General features: G+C 32.6%; 1 protein-coding gene across 1 annotated transcript in view; it reads right to left on the bottom strand.

Moving 5' to 3' along the window:
• Window positions 1-25,425, bottom strand: part of LOC134232146 (blastula protease 10-like) — a gene marked incomplete at its 3' end in the record, with an annotated part of 28,970 nt that extends 3,545 nt beyond the window's left edge. The window contains exons 1-4 of the mRNA XM_062714091.1: window positions 25,338-25,425; window positions 25,100-25,157; window positions 4,114-4,222; window positions 78-187 (exon numbers count right to left, since the gene is read on the bottom strand). Coding sequence (XP_062570075.1) covers window positions 78-187; window positions 4,114-4,222; window positions 25,100-25,157; window positions 25,338-25,382 — 322 coding nt within the window. The remainder of the gene's footprint in view (window positions 1-77; window positions 188-4,113; window positions 4,223-25,099; window positions 25,158-25,337) is intronic.
• Between the last annotated feature and the right edge of the window lie 1,190 nt (window positions 25,426-26,615).

The following is a 26,615-nucleotide window of genomic DNA, read 5'->3' as shown; positions in this document are numbered from 1 at the left end:
AAAAATATGTTCAGTTAAGTATGAATCGTCGTGCAGTTCTATGTTAAATATTTTTTTATTATTCTAGTAAAACTCACTAAATGTGTTTGGTGCAATTACATAAGGAACTATTTTATTTGGCCATCTGCGTTGCTCGGACCGCATTGCTTTCCTCTTCTTTCTCCTACTCATTTTATTTTCTGCCATTCTACAAATTACTGTGGGTGGTGATATGTTAAGGCAGTACTTGGTGATATGTATGGCACGCCAAATTCACAAAAATGAGATAAACCTAGTTTCACATTTGATAAACTAGGTTTATCGACTGTAAACTATGGTTTACAAACCGTAAACTATAGTTAACGATTCGTTAAGTATAGTTAACGATTCGTTAAGTATAGTTTTCATCTGTAAAACTATATTTAACGGTTGTTAACTATAGTTTACGAATGATAATCTAAGTTTATCTGTCTGTAATAAGCGTTAACAATAGATTTTGTTGATAAACATAGATTCACGTTTGTAAACTATAGTAAAGAGTTGTTAATCATAGTTTCACAAATTGTGAAACTATATTTATCATCTCGTTAACTATAGTTAACGGTTTGTAAACTATACTTTACAAATCGTGAAACTGTATTTATCAGATAATCTATGTTTTGCAATCGCAAATGATTGTTTTCAGTGTTAAGGGGGATGTCCGGCCACCTTTAGTAGAGTGAGAACAAAATGTAAACATTTCTTCAAATAGCTAAAATACATTATATTTTGATCAAATTTTAAGTCCTGATGATAAAGATACAATAAATATGCATAACTGAATGCATGTTGTGCATATATAACCTATACTTTTGCAGAAAAATGCTTTTGATATGCTCCTTAGAACTGCGCAGCTACAGAATTCAGCAGAGCCTTAAAAAATCCAAAAAAATATGCAAACTGTGCATCAATGTTCTCTCGACAACCATTTGTTGAGAAAATGTCTAAATTTTGCACTTTTAAATGATAATTTCAAATTCAAAACAAGGTATCGTTGTCTTCAAAAAGAGTGTAAAGAACCATGAAAGTAGTTCATGGATAGCAGCACGTGGTCTATTTTTAGCACAGAATTTTGTTTTCCAGACCTCTTCTTAATATGGAGGAACATAACAATCTTTCAATGTGGAAGAGAATTACAGTTGAAAATATTTCAAATAGTATGAACACTTTTAAAAGAGGAAATGTGTTATAGTATGGCTTGAAGTAATTTATTTAGTATTATTATCGAACAGTTGTTAAATAATGCACTTATTGATATCAAAGAAAAAAATCTTAAACTCTTTGATTCTAGGTAAGGAAAAATGAGCCATCAAAGTTAAGAATTAAGAGTTTGTAAGTTTGCCACAGATAACTTATAATATATATCAAAATTTTAATTATCACCAATGAAACACAAAGAAATTAAACACATAAAATTGATATGAATGACCTTGATTTAGTACCTACTAGTACAAGGGGTGATCAAAAAGTTCGCGAACTATCTTTATATCTACAAAACCACAATTCAGATTAGAAACAAATTTGGTGCACACAGCCAAACACAAGTTCTATAAAATAGCATATATGCTGAATAAAGTTTTGCTCATAATGACGTCATTATGCAGGTACTTGTGACGATAAATGGTTGCCTCAGTGGTACTCGTTTAACAAACGACTAAAATATTTATGGTATATCTTAAAAATGCCTTTGAAGTAGCATATAAGAATTTGTTCATAGTTTATTAAGACAAATGACTTCCTACAAATTCAATCAATGATTGGATAGATCGTTTTAGTGAAGGAAGGCAGATGGTTAAATATGATACTTGTTATATTGCCCATTGATATATTAGCAAGTTTGAAAAGGGATGTGTGTTTGATAAAGCAATATGCTATCAAAGACCTCCAATTTACACTTTGAAAAATACTTGAATATTTCAACAATAATATAACTATCAAATACCTAAGATATATCGTTTACTTTTTGGTCTACCCTCGTATACTCTGTCTAATAAACATTTACAATTTTGATTTTAGCGGAGCATCATTTGAAAAGGAATGAAATCATTCAGAGTGGGTTAGGAGATCTAATGAATACAAAAACTTTTTCTATTTGCCCTTTTTGTCAAAATTACAATTTTACAGAGTAAAGAAAAAAATCAACATTAATAAATATTTTATACCATCTTTAAAATGACGTTTGGTGGTCCTCCCAACTCAGGGAAAAATTATTGGGTCCGTATTTATAGGTGAGAAAAAAATTCCTAAAATTTTAAACATATTCGTTGACGGAAGAAAAAAAAAACATGTAATGGGATGAAAAAAAAAAAATGAGTCGGGCCATTTCTAGGTAGTAGATCGGGAGAGAGGGCAACCAAATATTTTTGTAACAAATTGTCTTATAAGGCTAGTACATGTTCCATCACATACTTAGTAATGCAAAATTTTTGAATCTTTGGCACTATTTTGAAAAACAAACATAGGATATTTTTTTTGGGGGGGGGGGGGGGGGAGTAGCCTCTCATTTTTTTTGCGTGATAGACATAGCATATGCAATGGACTTTTCTTTGCAAACATTGTGCTTGCTTCTAAATTTCAAAGAAACAACTCAATATATTTTATCAAGTTTCGTATGTTCAATGAGCGAGAGCTTACAATGTTGTCAACATAATGAGACATGATGCGTTTTTATGTCCAAACATTACTCCATACTATGTGTGGTTCATTGCAAACAATCTAGCTATTTTTGTGAGGTGCCTGAAGGAAATCCTATAACTGCCTATTTTTTCTATCTAACTGCTAAACAAAATAGACACATGTACCAACTTTTCGAATGTAAGACATGTAATTACAATTTGTTTTTCATGCACCGCATATTGTTTAACATTTTCAAATTAAATGCTAAGCATCCTCCTTGCAGTGCCCCATTTGAAAATAACTTCTATCGCCACAGAAAAAAGACCCACCGTAATCACGTATGTTAGGCCAAGTTTTATCTTTTTTCTTGAGTTTTAAAGAAACCAACAAATCATCAAGACTTGTCCCATGAAAAATTAAATATAATCATGGTAATAAACGCATCTATCCACAGCAGATATATGCACATGCCAACCACGTGCTCAGTGGAATGATATTATCGAGGAAACTCGAGCTGTAAACAGAACAGTTTTTCCCGATTTGCTGGAGTGGGGTTAAAATCGCTTTTTTTCATTAATCAGACGATGCAATGCAACAAATAAAAGTAGTAAGTAATATAACCTAATGATTATTACTTAGTAATTTCTTGTCTTGATGTTATTATGGTCGCATTTATTTTAAAACCAGTGCTATTCGAACTCTGTGTGACAGAGGAATGGCGGACGAAATGAACACATGGCCTCAGGAAGACACCCATATGAAAAATCAAATTTTCAAGGATTATGGATAATGACAAGAAAAAAAGCGAAACAAATGGTTGTAGCCATATTATCAATGAATCAAACTAACACTATATTCAATGCATTTTTCATCTCGTGAATGCTGTAGCTGCGCAGTTCTAACATGATTAATTTCCTCCTATTTAAAACAAAATAAACTTAATTATTAACTGATTTTGGTCTCTAACAGTAGGTAATTAGTGCATTAGCACTTTGAGTAACTTTGGGCCAGTTTAGTAGAGTATTAAGCGCATTCTTGGTATTTTTTATTTTACACCAGACTAGATTCAATATGGCTTGTACATCCCCCTTAAGTATAGTTTACGGTTGTGAAACATAGATTATCGCGTTAACTATGGTTCACGGATGTAAAATATAGATTAACGTTGTTAACTATAGTTTACAGTCCGTAAACTATAGTTTACAACCGATAAACCAAGTTTATCGACTGTGAAACTATGTTTAGCTCATTTTTGTGAATTTGGCGTGCCATAGATATGTTAAGGTAGTGCGTTGTGATATATTAGGTAGTGTGTGGTGATATGTTAAGGCAGTGCGTGGTGATATGTTAAGGTAGTGCATGATGATATGTTGAGGCAGTGCGTGGTGATGTGTTAAGGTAGTGCGTGATGATATGTTAAGGCAGTGCGTGGTGATGTGTTCAGGCGGTGCATAGTGATATTTGTGTGTTTGAAGATACCTTTCTTTTTCTTGCTGCATATAATCTTCTAATGTCATCATTATGTCGTGTTCTACTCTGACGGTAGGGTTCTCGGCTGATCCACTGGACACCAGATCAAAACTCATACCTGTATTCAGAAGAAAATCACAAAACTTTATTTACAATCGCTCTGTTTAGGTGTTCAGAAAGAAATCACCTAACATATTAGCATTCAAAGTGCACACCCGTTTAGGATGCAAGAAAATATCATTTTGCTTGTCAAAGATTAATTTTATGACACTGGATTGTAGATTTTGTCACATTTGCCCCAGAGATTTGTTTCACTTAAGATGAATAAATTGAAATAATTAAATCATTAAAAAAGGCTAATGGACATTTGCGAAAAAGCGGACAGTGGAGTGCGGACTTCAGACTTCTGACTTTTAAATAAAGGGGACGTCTCAAAGTATAAAACTTATAAATAATCTCGCCTCTGTGTTTCTATATTACAACAATATCTGTACAATTGCACAGAATATGATATTAGGCGTTTAAGCTGAATACGTTTTGACAGGTATAAATAAAAACAAAGTCGATAAATGTATTTTTATTTATTTCAATATTTAAATCAGACCCATCGGAATCGGAGATTCCGAGAGCATGGAGAATTTTCGGGACTTTCTTTGTAATAAAGGCATTATAACCTCCTGATTCTCCCTGACCAAGGAGGATAAGGGTTTTTTACCCCCTCCCTTCCTGGTTTCCTTCCTCTTCCTTTTTTGGGCAGTTGAAGAGGCAACATTGGATGCAGATGATCCTTTAGCATAGGAAGTAGCAGTGGAAGATGAAAATCCACTTGCATGGGAAGTAGCTGTGGAAGACCGTTGCTCTTCTTCAGACGAGCTTGAGCTCAAATCTTGAAGAGCGATGGTTCGATGATCTTTCTTTTCAGCTTCTGTACATTTAGGAGAGGTTGCCAACTTCATTTCTATGTTTCTTATTTTCTTCAATTCATCTCTAGGTTTAAGAAAAATTAAATCAAAGTTATATGTGTATAAATGGGTATGTGTGTGTGATATTTTGAACCTTTTAAAAAAATAATGAAATGTTTACCTGATAATTGCGTTTTTAATTGCACTGTCAGTACATGCCATTAGTTTTGACAATTTAGTAGACAGTCTTTCTTTCAATTGTTTTGCAGTTGATTTTTTTTATATAAAATTCTTGTGTAATCCAAGGTAATTGATGCGGATTATCAAATATTGCATGCTGTATTTTTACCCATGAACAAGGATGAACATGATAGGCCCTGACTAACATTATAATTTCTTCATCACTGAATTTGACCAATTTCCTTTACCCTGTGGTAACAGTTGTTTCAAAGTTCTCTAGAAAATTAATATAGATTGAACAGTATTGATAATTGTATTATCAATTATAATTCATACCTTGAATTTTGAAATCACGAGACTTGTAAATATAACTTTTTGGTTTATTCAATTTATAGTTCTAAAAACTAGACAGTTTATTTACCCGTTGGCGGTATACTAGTAAGTTCTTTAATTTAGTTTAATAATTTGTTGAATGGTAAAAAAACAATTTTGAAAATCAATTTAACAAGATGAACTAAAAAATTGAGAACTCATCAACAGGTTGTGCACCCACCGCCAAATGGTCATTTAACCCCCGTTTTGTGGTCAATGTCGCTTTTTATCTACCAAATGGGGGAGAAAAATCGTTTTGTTCAGTTCACTGGAATGGCGTGAAATGGTGCATAATTTTATTTCACGAGGAATGAAATATAGATATTTATCTGTACTCTGAACGAAAAAAATTAGATTTTTAGCGCAGTGTCGTTCAAATATTTGACAATTTCGTCACCTATGTAAACAAGTGTAACGTTTCTGTGTTATTACTTTAACAGAAAAATTCCCCCCATCTCCAAGTAGCTGCACTTATCAATCGTGTTTATCCATTCATATTTCTGTTATCCGGGCAACGATCAATTATCTAAACCAATTAAAAATGACAATTTCTGAACTTGGTCAAAAGACTGATTTAACTGCGGAGGCCCATTAGTGTTAATTTTCAAAGAGTAAAATAAGAGGAAAGGTAAGAAATCGCTTTTATTTCGTATGTTATGGCTTTATTCTGTATAAAAATAGGATATACAGTGAATTCATGATAAAACCCAGGATACAGGATTTGTGGTTAGGGGGGGGGGCGTGGATAACTTTGTTGAGACAAGGGGTCTGGGGGCCGCCTTAAGGGCCCCAGAGGGGGCCCAGGGGGCGAAGCCCCCGGAAGCTCATGGGTTTTCGTGTATTTTAGAGTAAAACAAGGCAACTTGATCCACACTTCTTTGTTAGGATAATGTAAGGTATCAAGTATCAAGGGGAGATTGAACACAAATATTTTCCTCCTTCAGATTTTGTGAATTTCAAAATTTTAATTTAAATACACTTTTCAGTATAAGATTATCCGTTCACAACATGAACTATTTGTGAATACATTAGAATCTTTGACTGAGAATAACAAAATGCAAATGCCGGGACACAGAATCATAGCTGGACAATCAAGAAAAATTATGGTTTACGTATATTATACTGATAATTCTTAATAAATATGTTTTATTTGGATATTATAATACCTGGTTTATTCAGATTAATATGCTGTAACAATTACTAGCCCTCAAATTGGTCGCGGTCCATCATTTTAAAAATCATTCTAAGTTATGTTGCACCAGACCTTCCACATGAACATAAACATTAATTTTTTTCTAAAAATAGACGAAGAATTTACAACAACTGATATGATTTAGCGACTCTCGAATTAAAATGATCACTCATGTTTATATTACATCTATCATTATGTTTATTATATCTGAATACTTTACTCGACATCTATTCATCTAACAATTATCATAAAAATATTGTCCGTGAATTTCTACTCACCGACACTATTGTCGGTGAATTGTCTATTCGGCGAATTTCACTTTTGTCGGTGACCTGTCTTTCGGTGAGTTGTCTGGCACCGTCGCCTTAAAACTCGGGGAATACTGCTCTTGGGGTAGCTTAATTATGTTCCCCAAACGAAGTTGGGGAACATATTGTTTTTACTCTGTTTCTTATTATTATTATTATTAAGGTCTTCCGTCTTCAGCGGAAGACCTTCTTGTTATTCTTAGGTTTCTTTTCCACTATTTTTATTATTATTATTATTATTGTTTTTTTTTCTTACCGATTTTGTGCACGCGATTTCTCGAAAACAGCTGGATAGATTTTCGTGAAACTTTCAGGACTGATAGAACATCTAACAAACCTGATATATAATTTTTTGTTTTGATGACGTCACTTCCGGTTTTGAGATTTCAGCGATTTAGTGATTTTCAGGGGGTCTCATTGTCCCATCATTTTTCTCGAAAATGCCTTAAGACAGAAACATGAGATTTTCAGCGATGATAGAGCAACGTGTGCTCTTTTGTCACACACCACTCTCTTTTTCCGGAAGTGCCGCACGTCAGCGCTCTCTATGGCCCAAAAAAAGTCCTATCGCGAATTTCAAATTTTTTGACACCTTTTCTAAGATATCTTTTTACCTGGAAATATTTTGTTAAAACATGTTGAACAAAAAAAGTTTAGAATTCCAAGATCTTTCAATTGATACCTCGGAAAAAGGGCTGGCCCCTTAAATCAAGGGCTGAGAGGGGCCGAATGTTTTTTCTTTATATCTCAAAAAGTATTTAGAATTTGTAATACGTCAAAGAAGCAAAGTTGTTCAAAATTTCAAGCTTAATCTATTGAAGTCGTCAAAATACGTCCGGCGACGTCATTTCCGGCCAAACCGGAAGTAGTCGGAAAACGCGTTTTTTTGCCGTTCTTGACAAGATGTTGGGTTTCATTTGTCTCTGGGAGCATAAAAAGTAATTTTTTCCGTCCGTCGTCGTCACTTCCGGTCAAACCGGAAGTAGTAAAAATGGCTTTTTTGAAGGTTTTGATGCAAAATTGAAATTTTAAAGTCATTGGAGACTACTTGGCTCATTGCTTTCTTTTATTTTAACGTCATTGTATACTACTTGGCTCATTGCTTTCTTTTATCCCGGCACTTCCGGCACTTCCGGTCAAAACTGGACGGAAGACCTACTCGTTGCTTTGCAACGAGCTTTGCTCTAGTTATTATTATTTTTCTTCTCGGGAAAATTTTGTCCGCGAATGATCTTGTAAAGTACACATCCGATTAAGGGGAAACCTCTTTAGGGTAAGTAGGCATGTTATGTAGATTTGCGGAACGAAGGTCATTTTGCGCGCACGTGCTTGCAAGAGCGCGCACGTGCAACAAGTGAAATGACCAATATACTTGAAATTGCCGTAACTTTTACATTTTTCGATGTAATGCTTTGATATTTAGAATATGTAGACATATTATAAATGTAGATAAGATGACATTGTCAACATGCCATTTTGTGTGCACGTGCTTGCAAGAGCGCGCACGAGCAACACGTGAAATGACCGATTTAATTGATATAGACTTAAATCTTTACTGTTTTGATGAAATGCTTTGAAACTCATAATATAAGGATAAAGTAGTAGCACAGACAATATGACATGGTCAAAATAGCAAGATCTCACGCGCATGCACGTGCGCTTCGCTCTGATTGGCTGAAACTAAAGTCTCAATATCTTTCTTGATTTTTGATGAAATCCTTTGAAATTTTGAACATAGCCATGCATTAGGATATCCTACAACAAGATATATAGCAATTATCAAGAAAACACGTGTATGGTCATCATGCACATACATACACGTGCGTGTACGTGCGCTGCAATCTGATTGGCTAAAACTTTAAACAGCTATAACTCCCTTGGTTTTCGAGCAAACGGGGTGGGATTTAGAACATAGATACATATAATGGACTTCTACAAGAAGGTATGATCACCATGCACATCCAAACACGTGCGTGAACGTACGCTGCAATCTGATTGGCTGAAACTTTAATCAGCTAGAACTCCCTTGGTTTTCAACCAAACGGGATGGGATTTAGAACATAGATAGATGCAATGAACTTCTACAAGAAGGTATGTCACCATGCTCATGTATGCACGTGCGTACATGTGAAATGAGTAAAGCCAAATGTACACTTGAATGAGCGTATTTTTTAATACTTTTGGATTAAATACTTTAATATTTAGTATATTAAAGTATATAGATTGTGTAGACAAGATGATATGGTCATTACGCACAGGCATTCACATGTGCACGAGTGCAATGTTAAAATTTGAATGAACTTGGTACCCTTCTGGGTAAACGTTGTTAAAGTCTCAAATGCATAAAGTTTGTCTTATCTAATGAAGCTAACAGGGAATATGGCACCAAAACGGAGATGGGGAGCGTTTGGGGAACATGTGTAACGGTCCCCCGTTACAATTAGCACTAGTTATTGTATGATATTAACTTTTTATATGAAGAAGCATGGTGAGACAGGTAAAAGGTGTATTGTATTGTTTATTACCAAGACCCATACAGTTCATAGGTTTAACGTATATACATAAATCAGTTGTACAGTATATGTATAACAATTTCAATATCATTAAGTAAAGCAGGATCATAGAAATTTTTTTACAAACTATTCATTCTAAATTCATAAAGCAGAAAAAGCACAATAATATCACCGTGTGAAATTGACTGTTGTATTTTAAATTCATTTTGGACTCTAAATGTTTTTATCTAATTTTTGTTTTAATATTATTTCTAATCTGAAATTATTTTGTTTCACAAATTGGATTTTACCAATCTTTCTTTTACTAAGTTACTAATTGATAATTTAATTACTTAGTGACACTTGTAAGAGAAAACAGAATTTGTCACTTGTGTTCATGCAAGGAAATAGGAGATGAATTTCATTATTTATTTAAATGCACTGATCCATACATTAAGAATTCTAGATTAAATCTTTTGCCCAAGTACTATTATACAAATCCTAATGTTTTTAAGTTTGACCAACTATTTAATTTGAACAGCAGGGAAAAATTAATTAAGTTATGTAAATTCATTGGAACTATAATGGAGAGAGTCGGCTCTCTTGGTCTGTGACATTGTCATTTTTTTTTCCAATGTATTTGTTGTTTTCTTTTTTTTTTAATTTTTCTTTGTCTCACGCATGCTTAATTAATCAATTGTAAATATTTTATGTAATATCCTCTCTATACTGTTTTGTACAGTTTATGAGAATAAAGTCTTGTCTTGTCTTGCTATCAAAGGTGTTTATGCCCAAGGACTTTTTAATCACTTTTACAAACAACAAGTTATTATTTAATTATCGGTGTTCTTTATGCCTATGTCATCAAAGCATTTCCTTAATTGTTCACTGTATCACTTTTACTGAACACCTGTCATTTTAACTCATTGTTCGTTTTCCAATAAATACGATTGTCAAATTTTACTTATCAGTTCGGAGGCCCGACGCATTACTGGCCACTTCCGTCTGTGTTCCCCGCTTGTATCTTTTAAATGTTAAAATTGTTGTCCATCATTTAATTATGTTCCCCAAACGGAGTTTGGGAACATATTGTTTTTACTCTGTTTCTTATTATTATTATTATTATTTTTCTTATTTGTTCTCCGGTACTTTTTTGTCCGCGAGTGTTCTCAGAAACTGTTCACCCAACTGAGCTAAAACCTTTTTAGGGTTAATAGGTGTGTAGTGTAGGTGTGCGGAACGAAGGTCATTTTGCGCGCATACGCATGCACGTGCGTGCACGTGAAATGAGTGAATTGACTGATATACTTAATATAGCTATAACTTTTACATTTTTTGATGAAATGATTTGAATCTCATTATATAAGGATAGATTGGTAGTGTAGATAATGTGATACTGTCAAATTTGCACGAACTCACGCGCATGCACGTGCGCTTCGATCTGATTGGCTGAAACAAAAATCTCAATATCTTCTCTGTTTTTTGACAAAATGCTTTGAAATTTAAAACATAGGCATGCTTTAGGATGTTCTACAATATGGTATATAAGAATTTTCCTCAAATCACGCGCATGCACGTGCGCTGCAATCTGATTGGCTCAAACTTTAAATGGCTATAACTCCCGTGTTTTTCAACCAAACAGCATGGGATTTAGAACGTAGACAAACATAATGAACTCCTAGAAGAAGGTATAGTCATCATGAACATACTTGCACGTGCATGAACGTGCGCTTCGCTCTGATTGGCTGAAACAAAAATCTCAATATCTTTTTTGTTTTTTGACAAAATGCTTTGAAATTTAAAACAAAGGCATGCTTTAGGATATCCTACAATATGATATATAATAATTTTCATCAAATCACGCGCATGCACGTGCGCTGCAATCTGATTGGCTGAAACTTTAAATGGCTATAACTCCCTTGATTTTCAACCAAACAAGATGGGATTCAGAACATAGATAGATATTATAGACTCCTACAGCAGGGAATGGTCATCATGCACATGCATGCACGTGCGTGCACGTGAAATGAGTAACATTCCAAATACACTAGATGCAACATATTTTTGGATTTTATGCTGTAATATTTAGTATATTAAGATATATCAATAGTGTAGACAAGATGAAATGGTCATTACGCACATGCATTCAAATGCGCATGCGTGCAATGCTTAAATTGAATACTTCTGGTAAAACTTTGTTAAAGTCTTAAATGTATCGCGTTTGACTTATTTAATCAAGCTTACAGGGAATAAGGCACCAAAAGGGAGTTGGGGAGCGTTTGGGGAACATCTGTAACGGTTCCCGTTACAATTAGCACTAGTTACATACACTTATTAATAAACTCGGGAATCATATTACTCGTTGCTTTGGACTTTTATGTGTGTTATCGGGAAGAGTCCTTGGAATACGGCTCTACTACTTCCGGCCAACGACGCCACTCACTTCCCCTGCCAACATTCCCTCTTGCCCGATCAACGACGCATCATCTTTTAGACCCAAACTAAGTGGTTTTAATAATTAAGTTTACCGATACATGTAGTAGTAGTGAGGATAAAGTCGTTATATCAATTCAATTTACATCTGCTCTCAATTTTGTACATTTAAAAAGATATTTTCCCAGTTTACTTAACTCTGTTACATTTTTTGTCGACAACAATTGAACAAGTTTAAAGGTAGAGGGGTTTTGGTGATAATATTTCTTGATATACTCTTTTCTAACATTGGTAAAATGTCTTTGGAATTGTCATCAAACGTTTATCTTAATAAAAGAAGTAATTACTATGGAATCATTTTTTATTCGTGGGGGTCAATGTTCGTGGGTAGCCAAAAATTTCCTGGTTCATGGGGACGTAAGTTCGTTTGTTACAAGTTCTATTTCGATTTTTTCCCTCCAACATTAAAAAAAGGATAACCCCGTCAGTAATGCTTATTTGAGTTATCCCTCTTGTGAAAACAAAAATGAACCGGCGGCTTGCACCGACAAATTACAGTCGAATGATAGGAATGATAATAAGTAACATTAATTAATTAATTATTATTCACCCTGTAACACGAGAACTACGACAACAATGCCAAAATTGACATAAAAACGTTTACCCTGAAACCAAATCATGCTAATTGGCTAATTAGCACCCACTCCAAAATCGCACTAAAAATTGACCTCATCGAAAGGGCATTTGAGCGTGTTGGACTATAATGTAAACACTATTTAAGGAGGCTCATTACACCACTTTTTGATGACGTACTACACAAAAAAATAAACCTACATTGTTTCGACCGATTTGCTTTGGGGTCGAATCGTATGGGTACCTCAATAATATGACCCTGACTTTTAAAACACTTTAAAAATAGATGAGCCATGCGGTGTTATAAACAGTGAAAACAAAGTAACGGATTCATTTTACATACACCAAGAAGGATTACTTTTTAGCAGAAACAAAAGAAAACAACAGCCAAATCTTCGCCAAACAAGTAATGTGCAATTTCTGACATGTCGAAGCAGTGAGCTCTATCAGTCAACGTGTTTGTATGGAGGAAATTCGAGTTAAATCGACAACCTTGTTGAAATTAAAAATGTTATTTACTTGCACAATGTACTGTGTTGGTGTTAATTTATACATTTGCTTATTTGATTTAAATATATATTATGGAAGTTTAAAGCTTTATTCTGAAATTTATATGTAATGTTCAAACGTTCCTTTGTGTTTTGAATCTTGTGTAATTAGGAAAGATAACTCTTGAAAAAGGACTTTTTATACCAAATATTTTCTTAATTGGAATTTTCATTTCGTTAAAACATTCTTCATTCAATTTGTCACAAGCAATTCAATGAAATACATTCCTTGTCTCTTCAGAACTCATTTTAAAAATATTTTATGCGCAGATTAAAAAGATAATGACATTTATTGTTTTTTAGAAGAAAACTATTTTTTCTAATAAAATTAATATTATGTATTATGAGGTATTTTCATTGTGTGTACTTGTCTAAGGAAGATGTCCATCATTTGACACTGAAAGTTCTGAAATTCTGGAAATAATAAACTTGAAATAAAACATTTCACCAAAATAAAAAGAAAGTTAAAAAATTCTCTAAAAAATATTTACGATATCAATATCTCCATTTGGATATTTGGCATCTACATGATAAGTGGTGCTGTCATGAAATCTAAAATAAACTGTGGATGTAATGAGCCACCTTAAATTTAACAGTTGCATTTATCATTTTATTACTTATTGTATATAGTTCTCAATGTCTTTGATACTTAATTTTTTTTAAATTTTGGTTTCGTGTCAATAATTAACAACATGCAGATTGTCTTCTTTATATGAGATCACTCGGACACAAGGGTAACAATTATTTTACGATGTAAATAACTTTTAACAAACGATAAACCAGATGTTTGTAAATACGATCGTGGGGATGTTAATTTGTGGGTCAGGGTTACCCATGAAAGCCACGAACATTGGTCCCCCACGAACACTGATGATTCCACAGTAAACAAAAATCCGTGTCATAAAAACCCCAAGTCATTTACAAAAGTTTCCTCCAACTTCCATCGCATATTTGATCATTATTTAATGAATAAAAAAAACTGTAATTTATTTTTGCAAAACGACTCAGAATTAAGCAGTTTGAGTATTTTAAGAAATTTTAGTGTATATGACGTTATTTTGAATCGCCATTTTGAGCTACATGTAATTAACATATTTCAAATTTAAACGACTAAATTTTCCGATTTAAAATGATAATATTAGTAATTGTCATTATAGATAGTTGTACTAGGCTCAGTTAGATATTCACAAACCCTTTCTCCTATTTAAACGACATAATAAATAATTTGAAAAAAAAATATGAATACCCGCCATTTTTTAAATCGCCATTTTGACTTTTAACTTACAGCTGCACCATCATTTAACTGTAGAAAAGTGAGATGTAGAGGAACAAATGTAAATATGCAGTGAATTGATGTTTGCAAATGTAAAATCCCGAACAAAGCAGAATATAGAATCAATAGACAAATAAATCAGAGAAAATTCGAATTAAGTGTAAAAACGACCAAATTTTCTGAGTTAAACTAATAATATTAGCATTTTATTATCTTTTTTATACTTGTATTACACTCAGTGAGATATAACACATTACTTTTCCAATGAAAACGATATCAAGAGAAAATTTGAAAAATTGGATGTCCGCCGTTTTAAATCGCCATTTTGACCTCTTTAACGCCATTTTCATGAAGGTCAACATATTTTATTCGGAATCAGCATACTCGAATTAGGTTTAAAAACTATGCTGGACCAAATAATAATTATTTACCGTTAGAAGTTATGTTTAGCCTTCTTCTTGAAAATCAGGACCAGACTTAACATAATGTATACGATCATATAGCTGCTAATTTTTTTTTTCTTTCATTATTTAAAAGTTATCGATATTTGTGACTGATCAACGCTTAAATTGTAAAAAGCTTGATTTAAGAAAATGTTTTATTGCTACATGTATTTAGTTTTTTAATACCCCAAAATATGTTAATTCTTAGTGTAAAAAGGTCACACAATAATTTACGCGTATTAATTTGCAAGATTTTTTCAATGATAAATATTATTCAAAATGTTTAACGTAAAATAAGATCATATTTTTTGCCATGGTTACATCTGATAAAATATAATTATAGTTTGAGTTGGTCAACTTAATTGTACCGTAGATCAGTAAGATGAACACTGACCACCTATTTTCTCTCCGATTTTGAGTCCCTCTTTATGATTACTTATCCAAAATATACTTCTCAATAAATCCTGATTTAACAATTTCACGAGTGACATACCTTAATATTCAAAAGACAAAAATAATTATTTTCAGAAATGGTGGTAAAATTAGAGAGAAAAAAAATGGACTTATGGTAACGATATAGTTGATATTGTTGACGATTTTATCATCTTGGAATGCTTTTTAATTCCAACGGAAAATTTTTGAAAACTCAAAAACACATCGCAGAGCAAGGTAGAAAAGCTTCATTTGCTATTTTTAATTCATTAAAAGTACATGCATTCAATGTTGAAACACAGTTATCTGTTTTTGATACTTACGTAAGTAGTGTACTTTTATACGCATCAGAAGTATGGGGATAGCATAAAGCTACTGATATAGAAAAAATCCATCTTAATTATTGCAAAAGAGTCTTAGGGGTGGGTCAGAAAACAGTAAATAATTTCGGATATTGCGCATTGGGAAGATATCCACTAGTACGAAAGCCTATTAGGATCAAACTATAGAAAAAAAATTAAAAGGCGTTATAACGCCTTTCGAAAAGGCGTAATAACGCAAAAAAGACGTTATAACGCCTTTTAAAAAGGCGTTATTACGCCTTTCCATTCCAAAAGGCGTTATTACGCCTTTTTAAAAGGCGTTTTAATGCCTTTCTAAAAGGCGTTATTACGCCTTTCCATTATAAAAGGCGTTATTACGCCTATACAAAAGGCGTTATTACGCCTTTCAAAAAGGCGTTATTACGCCTTTCCAAAAGGCGTTATTACGCCTTTCTAAAAAGCGTTATAACGCCTTTCCAAATGGCGTTATTATGCCTTTCTAAAAGGGTCATGACGCTTTTCAAATAACCATTATTTTGTATTTAACAGGCTCGCGCTTTTAATAGCCCCCCCCCCCCCCTCTGTACCAAACTCAGTGGCTATGAAAATCCGGTAAAACTTTATTCAAATGCAATAATTTGCCACAGTTTTAAATACTGCAACAAAATGTTCAGAAACCAAGCAACCACTAGTTAATTATGAAATTTAAACTCTAGCAAGATTTTCCCCAAAAAGTTTGTATGTGTGGAGGGGGGCTACCCCATTCGCAGCTCGATGTTACTGGATTTCAAAAGATATAAAATAGGAAAATGTATGCTTGAAGCTTAGCTTGCTGTGTATTAAAATTCATGTCATTTGAAGATGTTTTTCTCTCTTGTTTTAAAATTTAGGATAGACTATTTGCATTTTATAATGAGAATGTCTTGACCATTGGTAGATTGTGCCTATTATTAACAAAAGACGTCTTAGTTGGTTGATACATTGAAAATATATGACGCATTTAAAAATCTTATATATTCCTGGAAATCTAATCGCTATCTGCTTAAATTATTTTTTGAATTTAATTAAATAAGTTCTATATCTAATTGTGAAAGTCATGTCCCAAAGGTAAGATTTTGTCCATCTTGGTTGGGCTAAATATGTTTAGTGATCATAAGTATTGAAAATTATAAGGCGTAATACAGCCTTTTGGAAAGGCGTAATAACGCCTTTTTTAATGGAAAGGCGTTATAACGTATATTGAATGGCGTAATAACGCCTTTCTCTCTCTCTCTCTCTCTCTCTCTCTCTCTCTCTCTCTCTCTCTCTCTCTCTCTCTCTCTCTCTCTCTCTCTCTCTCTCTCTCTCTCTCTCTCTCTCTTATAACGCCTTTTATTTTTTTTCTATAAAATGATCCTAATAGGCTTTCGTACACTTTTAGCACTAAAAATGAAATTAGAAATTTTTAAAACAACACAATTTGTAATGCCAGGGACTGTAATTGTATTCTTAGAGTTATCCTGTTATGAAGAATTTTTATAAATGATGATTAAATATTATGCATATTAACTGTTTTGTTCATAACTTTTGGGTTAAAAAAATTCACAGTTACATTTCCAAATATTGTTGATAATTCTTAAAAAATTGAGAAAAGATTGATATTTATATGAACCACCAAATAGTAAGAATATTTAGATTGTGATGTGAAGTAAAAATGAGCAGTATAACTTTTTTTTTTTCAAAAAATGATCGTTGAAGGACTAAAATGTGTTGCAATTCAACAGAAAAAATGTATCGGGGTAAATTTAAGACATGAATTAAATTCTTTTTCAGAATACATAAAGTATACACTAACTCTAACGCATATAATGAAATACGCGGGCGTAGAGCGTCGTGGTTACTTATGCAGTAATATACCTTCATAACCTGCATGCATAGTTTATATATCTCAGAAGTATATACATAAAAGCATGTTTATGTATGAAAAATTGCTAAAACGATGTAAATTATGACAAACAAGTTGATGAAACATATAATACAGTCTCTAAAGTCATCATTTCGTAAGTTCTATTGTATATACAATGCCCTTGTCAGCAAATACAATTTATGATTGAGTCAAATGCTGACTGACGGTTTTCATTTTAATTGTTAGTCCATTATTTAAACATTGAATTGACGACGGATTTTCCCGTTATTTCCCAATCACGACAAAGAGCACAAGGCGGGGGTGACCGACTTCTGCTCACTCCTCCACCTCTGATGTTTTGGAGGTCTGTGTTTGCTCTGCTCCTATTTTGTATTGTTTTATGGTCTTTTGATCCTGAATACTGTTAGTCATCTTCATTTGAATCTTTCATGTCCTCATAAATTTCTCAAAAATTAAACTCTCAAATTAAATATAATTGAATATATACAGTAAAGTTAATCTTTCAGTTCCATTAATACCAAAGTGTTGAAAAGGACAGGTGCACTTACGCTATTGAGAATGAGCCCTTGTCGGTGCCGTTTAACTCTAGAACATATAAAACAAGAAAACATTGATGTGACCATCAATTGTCGCCCGGGAAATATATAAAGTAAACAATGGAAATGAGTCTTGATCATCAAACTGCTTCGATATGTGTGAACAAGGCATGCGTAAATGATGAAAACGAATATTTTGAAAATAAATATCAAACAAAAACGGACCATTTAAACTATTAATTCCTCGAATTAAATGTTGGCTGCAAAAATATAAACAGTCTTTTTACATGCATCACCTATATTCAAAAATGTATCTAATTTTCAATCTACCAATATAAACTTAATGTATAGAATTGTGCAGAGTACGTTTTTAAAAGAAAAAATTCAATGTTCTAAAAAAAGGGACCTGTCGTTTTTTCGATAGTAAATGATAAGCAACTTTATATATTAAATATTTTTTTAAAAAAATATATATTTTTCAAAGATTCATTTAATGGAACATAAATATATTATGTATCTCGTAATTTATAAAGGGAAAGAACATTCTGATTAACAATTTTTCAATGTTTAGAAAACCTAACCGATCGGCAGTAGGACTTTATTACAGCGAATAAATACTGTAGTGTAATTAGAAACAGTAAAAAATAAAATAGAATATGGATTTTCATTAAACGGGGTTAAAGTTTATTTGCATTTACTGCATTTGATGTCTTTAAGAAAACAGGTGCAGCTCTGACAACGATAAATTCCCGGTACATGTAAATCAAGCGATGGACATATGATTTAATTAAGTGTACTTGCTATCAATCTGATTGACAGACAACCGTTTTCCCGAAAAATTGACGACGGCATTATTTGATATAATATTACAATACTCAGTAACTACATGACTGTTATCACAATTTTAGCGCCATGTGTTTTGCATAGAAATCCCCTTATTATTCTAACTACTTTCTTGTTTAAATTTATGAGCATTCAATCTTTACAGAATTTTCTAATCATGTGCGTGTGTGCTAAATAAATAGTAAAATTTATTTGAAATAAAACTCGGACATAAAGCAAAATAAACCGGTATCATTTTCCGCTGTCAGTGTTCATTTTATTATGCAAGCACATAGAAATAAAACTTTCAGTTATCTCCATGTCTATTTTCAAATTATATGTTTATTGAACAGACACCTGTATTTGCACAACAAATACGTAACCTATCAAATTGTGGATCGAGATTTATTAGACGGGAACTACTATTTATTATGAGGTTTAACATTGGTTGGATAAATTTTGAAAAAAAATAAATTTCAAAAATACTTTATTTCAAAAATTAGTTAATGGGTTGATATTCAAGACAAATAAATCAGATATCAAATTTCGTAATAAAATATGCATAGAACACTTAATCCTTTTGAAAATTCCAAACAAAGTATGCAAATAATTAATTAATGAATTAAATGAACGAAAGGCGAATTTCAGTTTTATTGCTGACGTGGAGTTTCAAGATTCTTGTACCTTCACATTTTGATTTGAAAAGAGTTTAAAAATAAAGAAATTTGAACATTAGACAACAATAAAACTCAAATAAATTAGTTAAGTTTTGAAAAAATAGCCGCAGTGTCACTCAGGATTACCTTAGTAGCCACAGTATTAAACCTCAGAGCTACTCAGTATCAACTCAGTGGCCTCAGTACCCCTCAGTACCTCCTCAGTACTAACAGAGTCAACCTCAGTACCCTTCAGTATGTCCTCAGTGTACACATTGAAAACCTCAGTGTTACTCAGGACTTCCTTAGTTATCTCGGTACCGGGCTTAGTACCACTCAGGGTTTTCTCAGTACCACTCAGTACTTCCTTAGGGTTTTGTTGGATTCTCAGTGCTTTTTAGTTACAGTTGTGATCAAGATCGATCAATTATAATTTATATCCTCAATCTGAACCTCAAAGATTATTTTACTAAGGACATCTTTAATATCATGTCGTACATTCACAAATTGTCAGATAATTCAGGGAAAATCCGTCATAAAGAATGTGGTTTTCCTGGTCACTTCAATGATGCCCAAAAGTATTCTTTGATGACACAAAAAATTGGTCAAGATCTACTTTTCCCTGATGACTGTGTAATTTTAGGAGACAAAATTTATCCGAATAGACACCCAATATTGACACAAGAGAATAGAGAAAATTCAGAAAATTTAATAGTTTTATCATCATATAGATCAAAAATTGAACGTTCGATTGGTAAATTAAAAAACCATGCGGAGTATTAAGTGGCGTCTGGCGTCACCCCAGGCAAAAATTATCAGGCATGGCTGAAATTGTTGCAGGGCTTGTTTTTAGGTCATTCTGAAATTCTGAATATTCTGAATATGTTTATATGCATAAAAATAGCAAAATAAAAGTATCCAAGTATTGTTGTTAATCATGATAGTTTAATGAATGTAAATACATGCATATCACATATAAATGTGAATATTTATATATGTAGAAGACTGTTTTAAAATTATATATGGCGTATTTGAGCTAAAAAATAAAAAAACGAGATTAAATGTACGAGGGCTGTTCAATAAAATAATGTCCTCGGTGCTCAGAAAGAAGCAAACGACGCTTTTCAATGATTTGGTCTTCATAATTTTACTTATTAATCTCTTATAATGCAAACACATGTCCGTAACATGTTTTATCGAATTTCTGATTGTTTTTAGAACTCATTTTTGGGTATGACCCTTAGTATACTGGAAAATGGCAGATCCAATGATTTCCTGGACTTGTTTTTTTTCCTTCTGAAAGGTGTTTTTGTCAAGTTTGGAAATAGAAACAAGTCAAAATGTCAAGATCTGGCAAATATTGTTAATGTGGAAAAACATTAACTTTATGTTTATCCCAAAAATCCTTTTACTCTTCAGGGCATGCAGGTTTGGACGCTGTTATGAAGAAATTCAATGCAGTGGATTCCTGATTCTGGGTCCTTCTTCTAATAAACCTTTCGATTTTTTTGCAAAAAATTGCTTTCTAGACTCCTCCAGATATTAAGATGTCTCCCTGAATACGAATTTGAACAACAATACCACTAATATTTAAGAAAAAAAGCATATAAATCTGTCTTTGTGCTCTTGCATACCCTTGCTTTTGTCAGACCTTTGCCGTTTTTATTAAGTACATCTTATGGTAAATTTTGTTTTGATGATTTTAACCAATAGATTCATGTTCCAATATCTGTTTAAATATAAAACAAATGTGGATAACCACATTTACTGATATTTTAAAATAATTGTTAAGACTTTCGTACACGCTGTCGTGTTCACTCAATTTTAAAAATATAGGATGTATTTTGAGTTACAAGCTTGTTTACTGTCAAACGTTTCTTAAAAATAGTGTAAATTACTCCCGATATGATGTCTATCAAATTTGCTATGTGTCTTAAAGTCAATCAAACATCATCAAAAATTATTTGTAGTCTAGAAATTTGGCAAACAGCACATAAGTTGTTATAATTTTTGTTGGCAAGGAGGATACCCATTTTTGATGCCCATTATATAATTTTTTATCATTGAAATCCACCTACTCATTTGTCTATAAATCAGGCATCGGTTGCTGTAAATGACACATATTTCTGTGAATATTTCTTTGGGATTTTTAACACGTTTTACAGCAGCTTTAATGTAGCCTTGATTTTTCACTCTAGTGTACTGATTCTTTACCATTCGTTTATAATGCAGTGTCTCGAATAGCCCTTGTGTTCAAGCTTCTCACCATGAAACTATGTAATGAAATGTTGTCACATAAATTATTCTAAAATCATTAAAAATTCAATAATGCAAAAAAGTCAAGCTTAATGTCATATGATATCTGTATTGTACGACTCGTATGTCATACAGTTCAGGACATTATTTATTGAACAGCCCTCGTAGATTAAGATGATATTTGCTATTTTCTTTTAAATTAAAAATTTCACCGAATATAAACTTAAAATGGTCCCAGGTTTTTATGTAGGTTAAATTGACTTGAAACTGTGTCTGATATCTTTATCCGAATCGGTTGAATATATCTATGAAAAGGCGATTGAATTAAATTGTGTAATTTACAGGAAAGCCCTATCTTTAAAAACAAGTAGATTGATCTTTTTTTTTTAATTTAAGTCAGTCTGAACTTATTAAGAATATGCCATATATATGACTTTAATTATTTAGTTACTTGTGTATTTATTTTTCATGCAGTTACTCTCTAACGTGCCAATTAAATGCTCATTATAGGGGGAATTAAAATTTATAATTACATATAGTTATATGTAAATCTTAATATAAACATGATATATAAAATACTATACACAAGCATTAATTAAAGATATAATTCATCTTTTGTTTCATTTTTAACCGCCCCTCGTTAAAGGTCCGATCTGAAAGGTATATAGTCCGAAGTCCTCTATACGCTATTCCGCAAATTTCCACTAGGAGGTGAGTTTATCCACTCAGGAGTTTACAATCCTCCCCCTTAACCAGCTCAAAGCTTTTTTTTAATAGTTACTTACAAATGTGTAAATTGCGGAAATAATAACAGAATTGATGGAAGGAACTTTTTTACTCTTATACTTTTAAGTACTCACGAAACATGAAAAGGGTCAACACGAGATGTTAATACCCTATACACCCTGAATTATTCTGCTTAAGTAAGCTTGTGTATAACCCACCTTTGAAAAGCGGAAATATTTAAGATATAATTCCATTAGTGAATTGTTGCCACCAGGACATTCTTTTGCGCGTTATATTTTGAATATTAGGATGCAGATCAAAGAAAACAAACAGTCTAATTCCAAATTTTAGCACTTGCAAGATTAAAGTTATCTTAAAGTCAGTCCTAGTATTCCAGATAATTTTTCATCCCAAAGTGTATTATCTCCCTGATTTTGAAATCAATGCAGAATTTGATTTTCAGCAAAATGATTGAAGAGTATTTTGTTTATATAGAAATGTTTTGACCTTTATATTTATTTTCAGCTTGTAATCGAAATATGTGTTTTTGAAGGGGGAAAAACTATAAAGGTCAGTTCCTGCATTTATTTATATAAATTTCGAAAACAGGACTTTGTACTAAAATTGGGAAGCATTGTTTTTGACAATGAAGATTATACAGTAGGTCAAGGTGACATAGTGTCAGAGACACAGAAAACTTTTCCTCCATTTAAGATGATATCGTACCAAGAGTAAACTGAGAGAAAAGAATCTTTTTCAATATGACAAGTTGAGAGAAATTAAAAATTGGCTATGAACCCATAATAATAAAGTTATGCCTAGTCTATTACTAGTAATGAAATTGTTAGAAATAGTGTATATGGCATATATATATATGGCTTTGATTATTTATTCATTTGTGAATTTATTTTCATGCAATTACTCTCTAACGTGCCAACGTGATGAGTTAACTATTAACAATAGTTACTTCCATTCTTATGTCGACTTGATATACTGTATCCTAGGGAACTTGAAGTCAAAGATATAACAGAGTCTGGCACATCTGTTTTATATTCATGTATTTTACTAGAAAAAATATTGGTAATCTAACAACCAAAACAAGATACCGTGATGAACGTGAATGATTTCAATTTTTCTTTCGGCACTTTGTCTTGCAAGTATATCATTATACCCTGATCCTCTGCATATGAATTTAATTAATTTAGCAAACAGGTAACAGATCGGCAGGGGATGCCCACTCCTCCATGACATCTGATTTCTGATTTTTTCTCGTTTTTTTAGGTCCGTGTTTGCTCTGCTCACGCTTTGTATTGTTTGAATAGAATATTTGACCTTGAATACCGGTCGTTATCACTATATATTCCATGAAATACAAATCCGTGATAAGAGCAAAAAACAGGACCTCCGGAAATTCCAGGAGGGGTCGGATTCCCCTGTTCACCGGTCACACCGGCCCGTCCTAAGACCTATATAGATAAGGCAGATGAAACATTCCGCAGTCAAATTCAGTATAAAATCAAAGGTCTATTACTTTATTGCAACACGTCAATCAAAATTTGACTTGACGATAGGTTATCTTAATTATTAAGATCATTATGTGGACAATAGAATTAAGGAATGTTGACTTTAAACGAGACGGTTGAAATCCTTGTAAAATCAACTATCAAACTAAGCGATTTTGTAGCAAGCTCGTGAATATCGAATAAGTAAAAGCGGAATATTACTACATTCATAAGAAAATCTACGATGGAAAATATGAAATCATCTTGCTGTTCATACAGTTTTAAATTTGTTGTTAGTTGGTACTTATCATAATTATACATGTATATCATCATTGAACATTCAAATATGAAACAGATCTGGCATACTCTTTCTAGCTGTGTCTGAAACTATACTGACTATACAATGAATTGTAAAAACGTCGTCGATATACCTGCATGAAAGTCTAGTTATAAACCACAAAAAAGTGTTTTCTACTTCTTATGTTTTTCGAATAATTTCTGCACAGGATCGAATCAAAAACGGCTTCTAAAGGATCACAATTATAGTGTCAAATTAAATTCCAACTGTTTGTTGGAAGACCTGGTCTCTGAAGAATACTAATTGTTGTCAAAGAAGATCTCCAGGATAGTATCCTTTTTATTCATCCCGAGGAATGGTTAGATAAAGCGTAGAAAAGTCGATGGTTGATGATTCAGACTTAAGAATAACGCATCCCCTTCCATTTTTTAAAACAAAAAATAAGCGATAACTGGAAGACTTTGCATCCATAAACGGTTCGCCTTGAATTACGCGATCCTGAACTAATTGACTAGTTAGTAAGTTAATTGTATAAAATTGATTTTAATTGAGAAATTGATCAAAAGGTATTCAAAATTAAATATTAGCTTTCCTAAAGATTACCAACATACTGGCGGCGTTATGAGGTAGGTAAAAAAAACTTTTCTAACGAGATCAAAAGGTTCTATAGGAATTTTGTACTTCAGTGTTTAGACATCTAGACCCAGTAAAAAGCAGTCCACGAACACGTGGGCACTCAACATAAATACCATATTGACTTACTGTCATTGGTGGCTTCCACCATTAGTTCGTCAATTGTCTTTTCTTCCATGGCATCAGCCTAAAAAATTAATTTTAAAAAAATCAAACATTAAAATGTGATTTAAAAAAAATACGAATACAATATCTAATTGTTCAATTGCATCTTTCCTATTTTGCATTTAATTTTTGCACATTTTTATAACAAGAAAAATATAAGAGATCTATCCTTATCCAACAAAAATTAAAGATTTTTCCCTACCATTAGATACAAACAAGTTGCTATAAAGAGGCCTAGAAACTTCATTGTAGTGGTTCTGTTTATATAAGGGCTTTAAGGGTAAATTGTAGTTTTGCCTTCCTCCTTCCATTTATATAGGTTGGAGACGTGAGTCACTTCTTGTACGTAATAATGAGCTCTCGAGCAAATTTACGGAAGCCCATTTAGGACCTATCGAAAAATATTATTGAATCCGATATAACGAATTGTCGAATTTGTTATAACGAATTTAATTCGTTTTAACAATTTCTATGAATTTGTTAAAACTATTTTAATCTGTTTTAACAAATTTGTTGAATTCGTTATAACCACAGGCACCTGACGTTACTTATTTTTCTTTTAATAAAAAAATATAACCCTTACCCTGAAGGGTTATATTTTTTATTAAAAGAAAAATGAATAGCGTCAGGTGCCTGTGTACAGGCAGTATTAGAGTAACAGAGAATCTGTATCGGATAAGGACAATCTGTGAAGAAACGGTTTGACTGTAAAAATCTTTACAGCAACTTTGCTGTGAAAGCAGGGTTAAGTAATAAAAAATTAAAACCATACAAAGGAAATTATACATCGAAAACGATTGTTAAAAAATAAATGTCAATTATTAGAAAAAAGTTTTTGAATGAGTGGGTATTGGATAATACTGTGTGAAATGTATAGGGATAGTATGTTTTAGAAATTCGTGACGCTATGTTTTGACTTACATTGCCGTTTAGTGTGCTCCGCGGGTACTAAACATGATGATTTTAAAATGAAGTAAACTGATTTCTGTTAAATCGAAAGGAATGATGCTTCACACATCAACAAAACAAATATTTTTACATATTATATTGTGCTTATTTTAAATTACTAGTGAGTAATGTAACGAAGATTGACATCGTCCACGACCTTTTCGAACAACCCTCTTATATCAATAACTAGTATACCTTGTTTTAGAAATTGTTCACAAATAGAGCATATATACCATTGCGTATCGAATCAAAGGAGAGATCTATATCTCAGATGATTCGATACGCAAGAGCATGCTCTACGATTGAACAATTCCCAAACGAGGTAAAATATTCACAAACAAGTTGATGAAACAAGAAAATCAGCAGTCTCGTTGAAAGTCACCATTTCGTAAATTCTACGCTCGATACAATGACCTTGTCAGCAAATACAATTTATCACTAGTTCAAATGCTGACTGAAGTTTTTCAAACTAATTGTTAGTCCATTATTTATACACTGAATGAATTGACGACGGATTTTCCAGTTATTTCCT

This window comes from Saccostrea cucullata, unplaced genomic scaffold (assembly GCF_032062105.1).
Source record: "Saccostrea cucullata isolate Sc308-1 unplaced genomic scaffold, CSIRO_AGI_Scuc_v1 ctg4495, whole genome shotgun sequence".
NCBI lineage: Eukaryota > Metazoa > Mollusca > Bivalvia > Ostreida > Ostreidae > Saccostrea > Saccostrea cuccullata.
The sequence above is the reverse complement of the archived record's forward strand: the minus strand, read 5'-3'. Positions and strand labels throughout refer to the sequence as shown.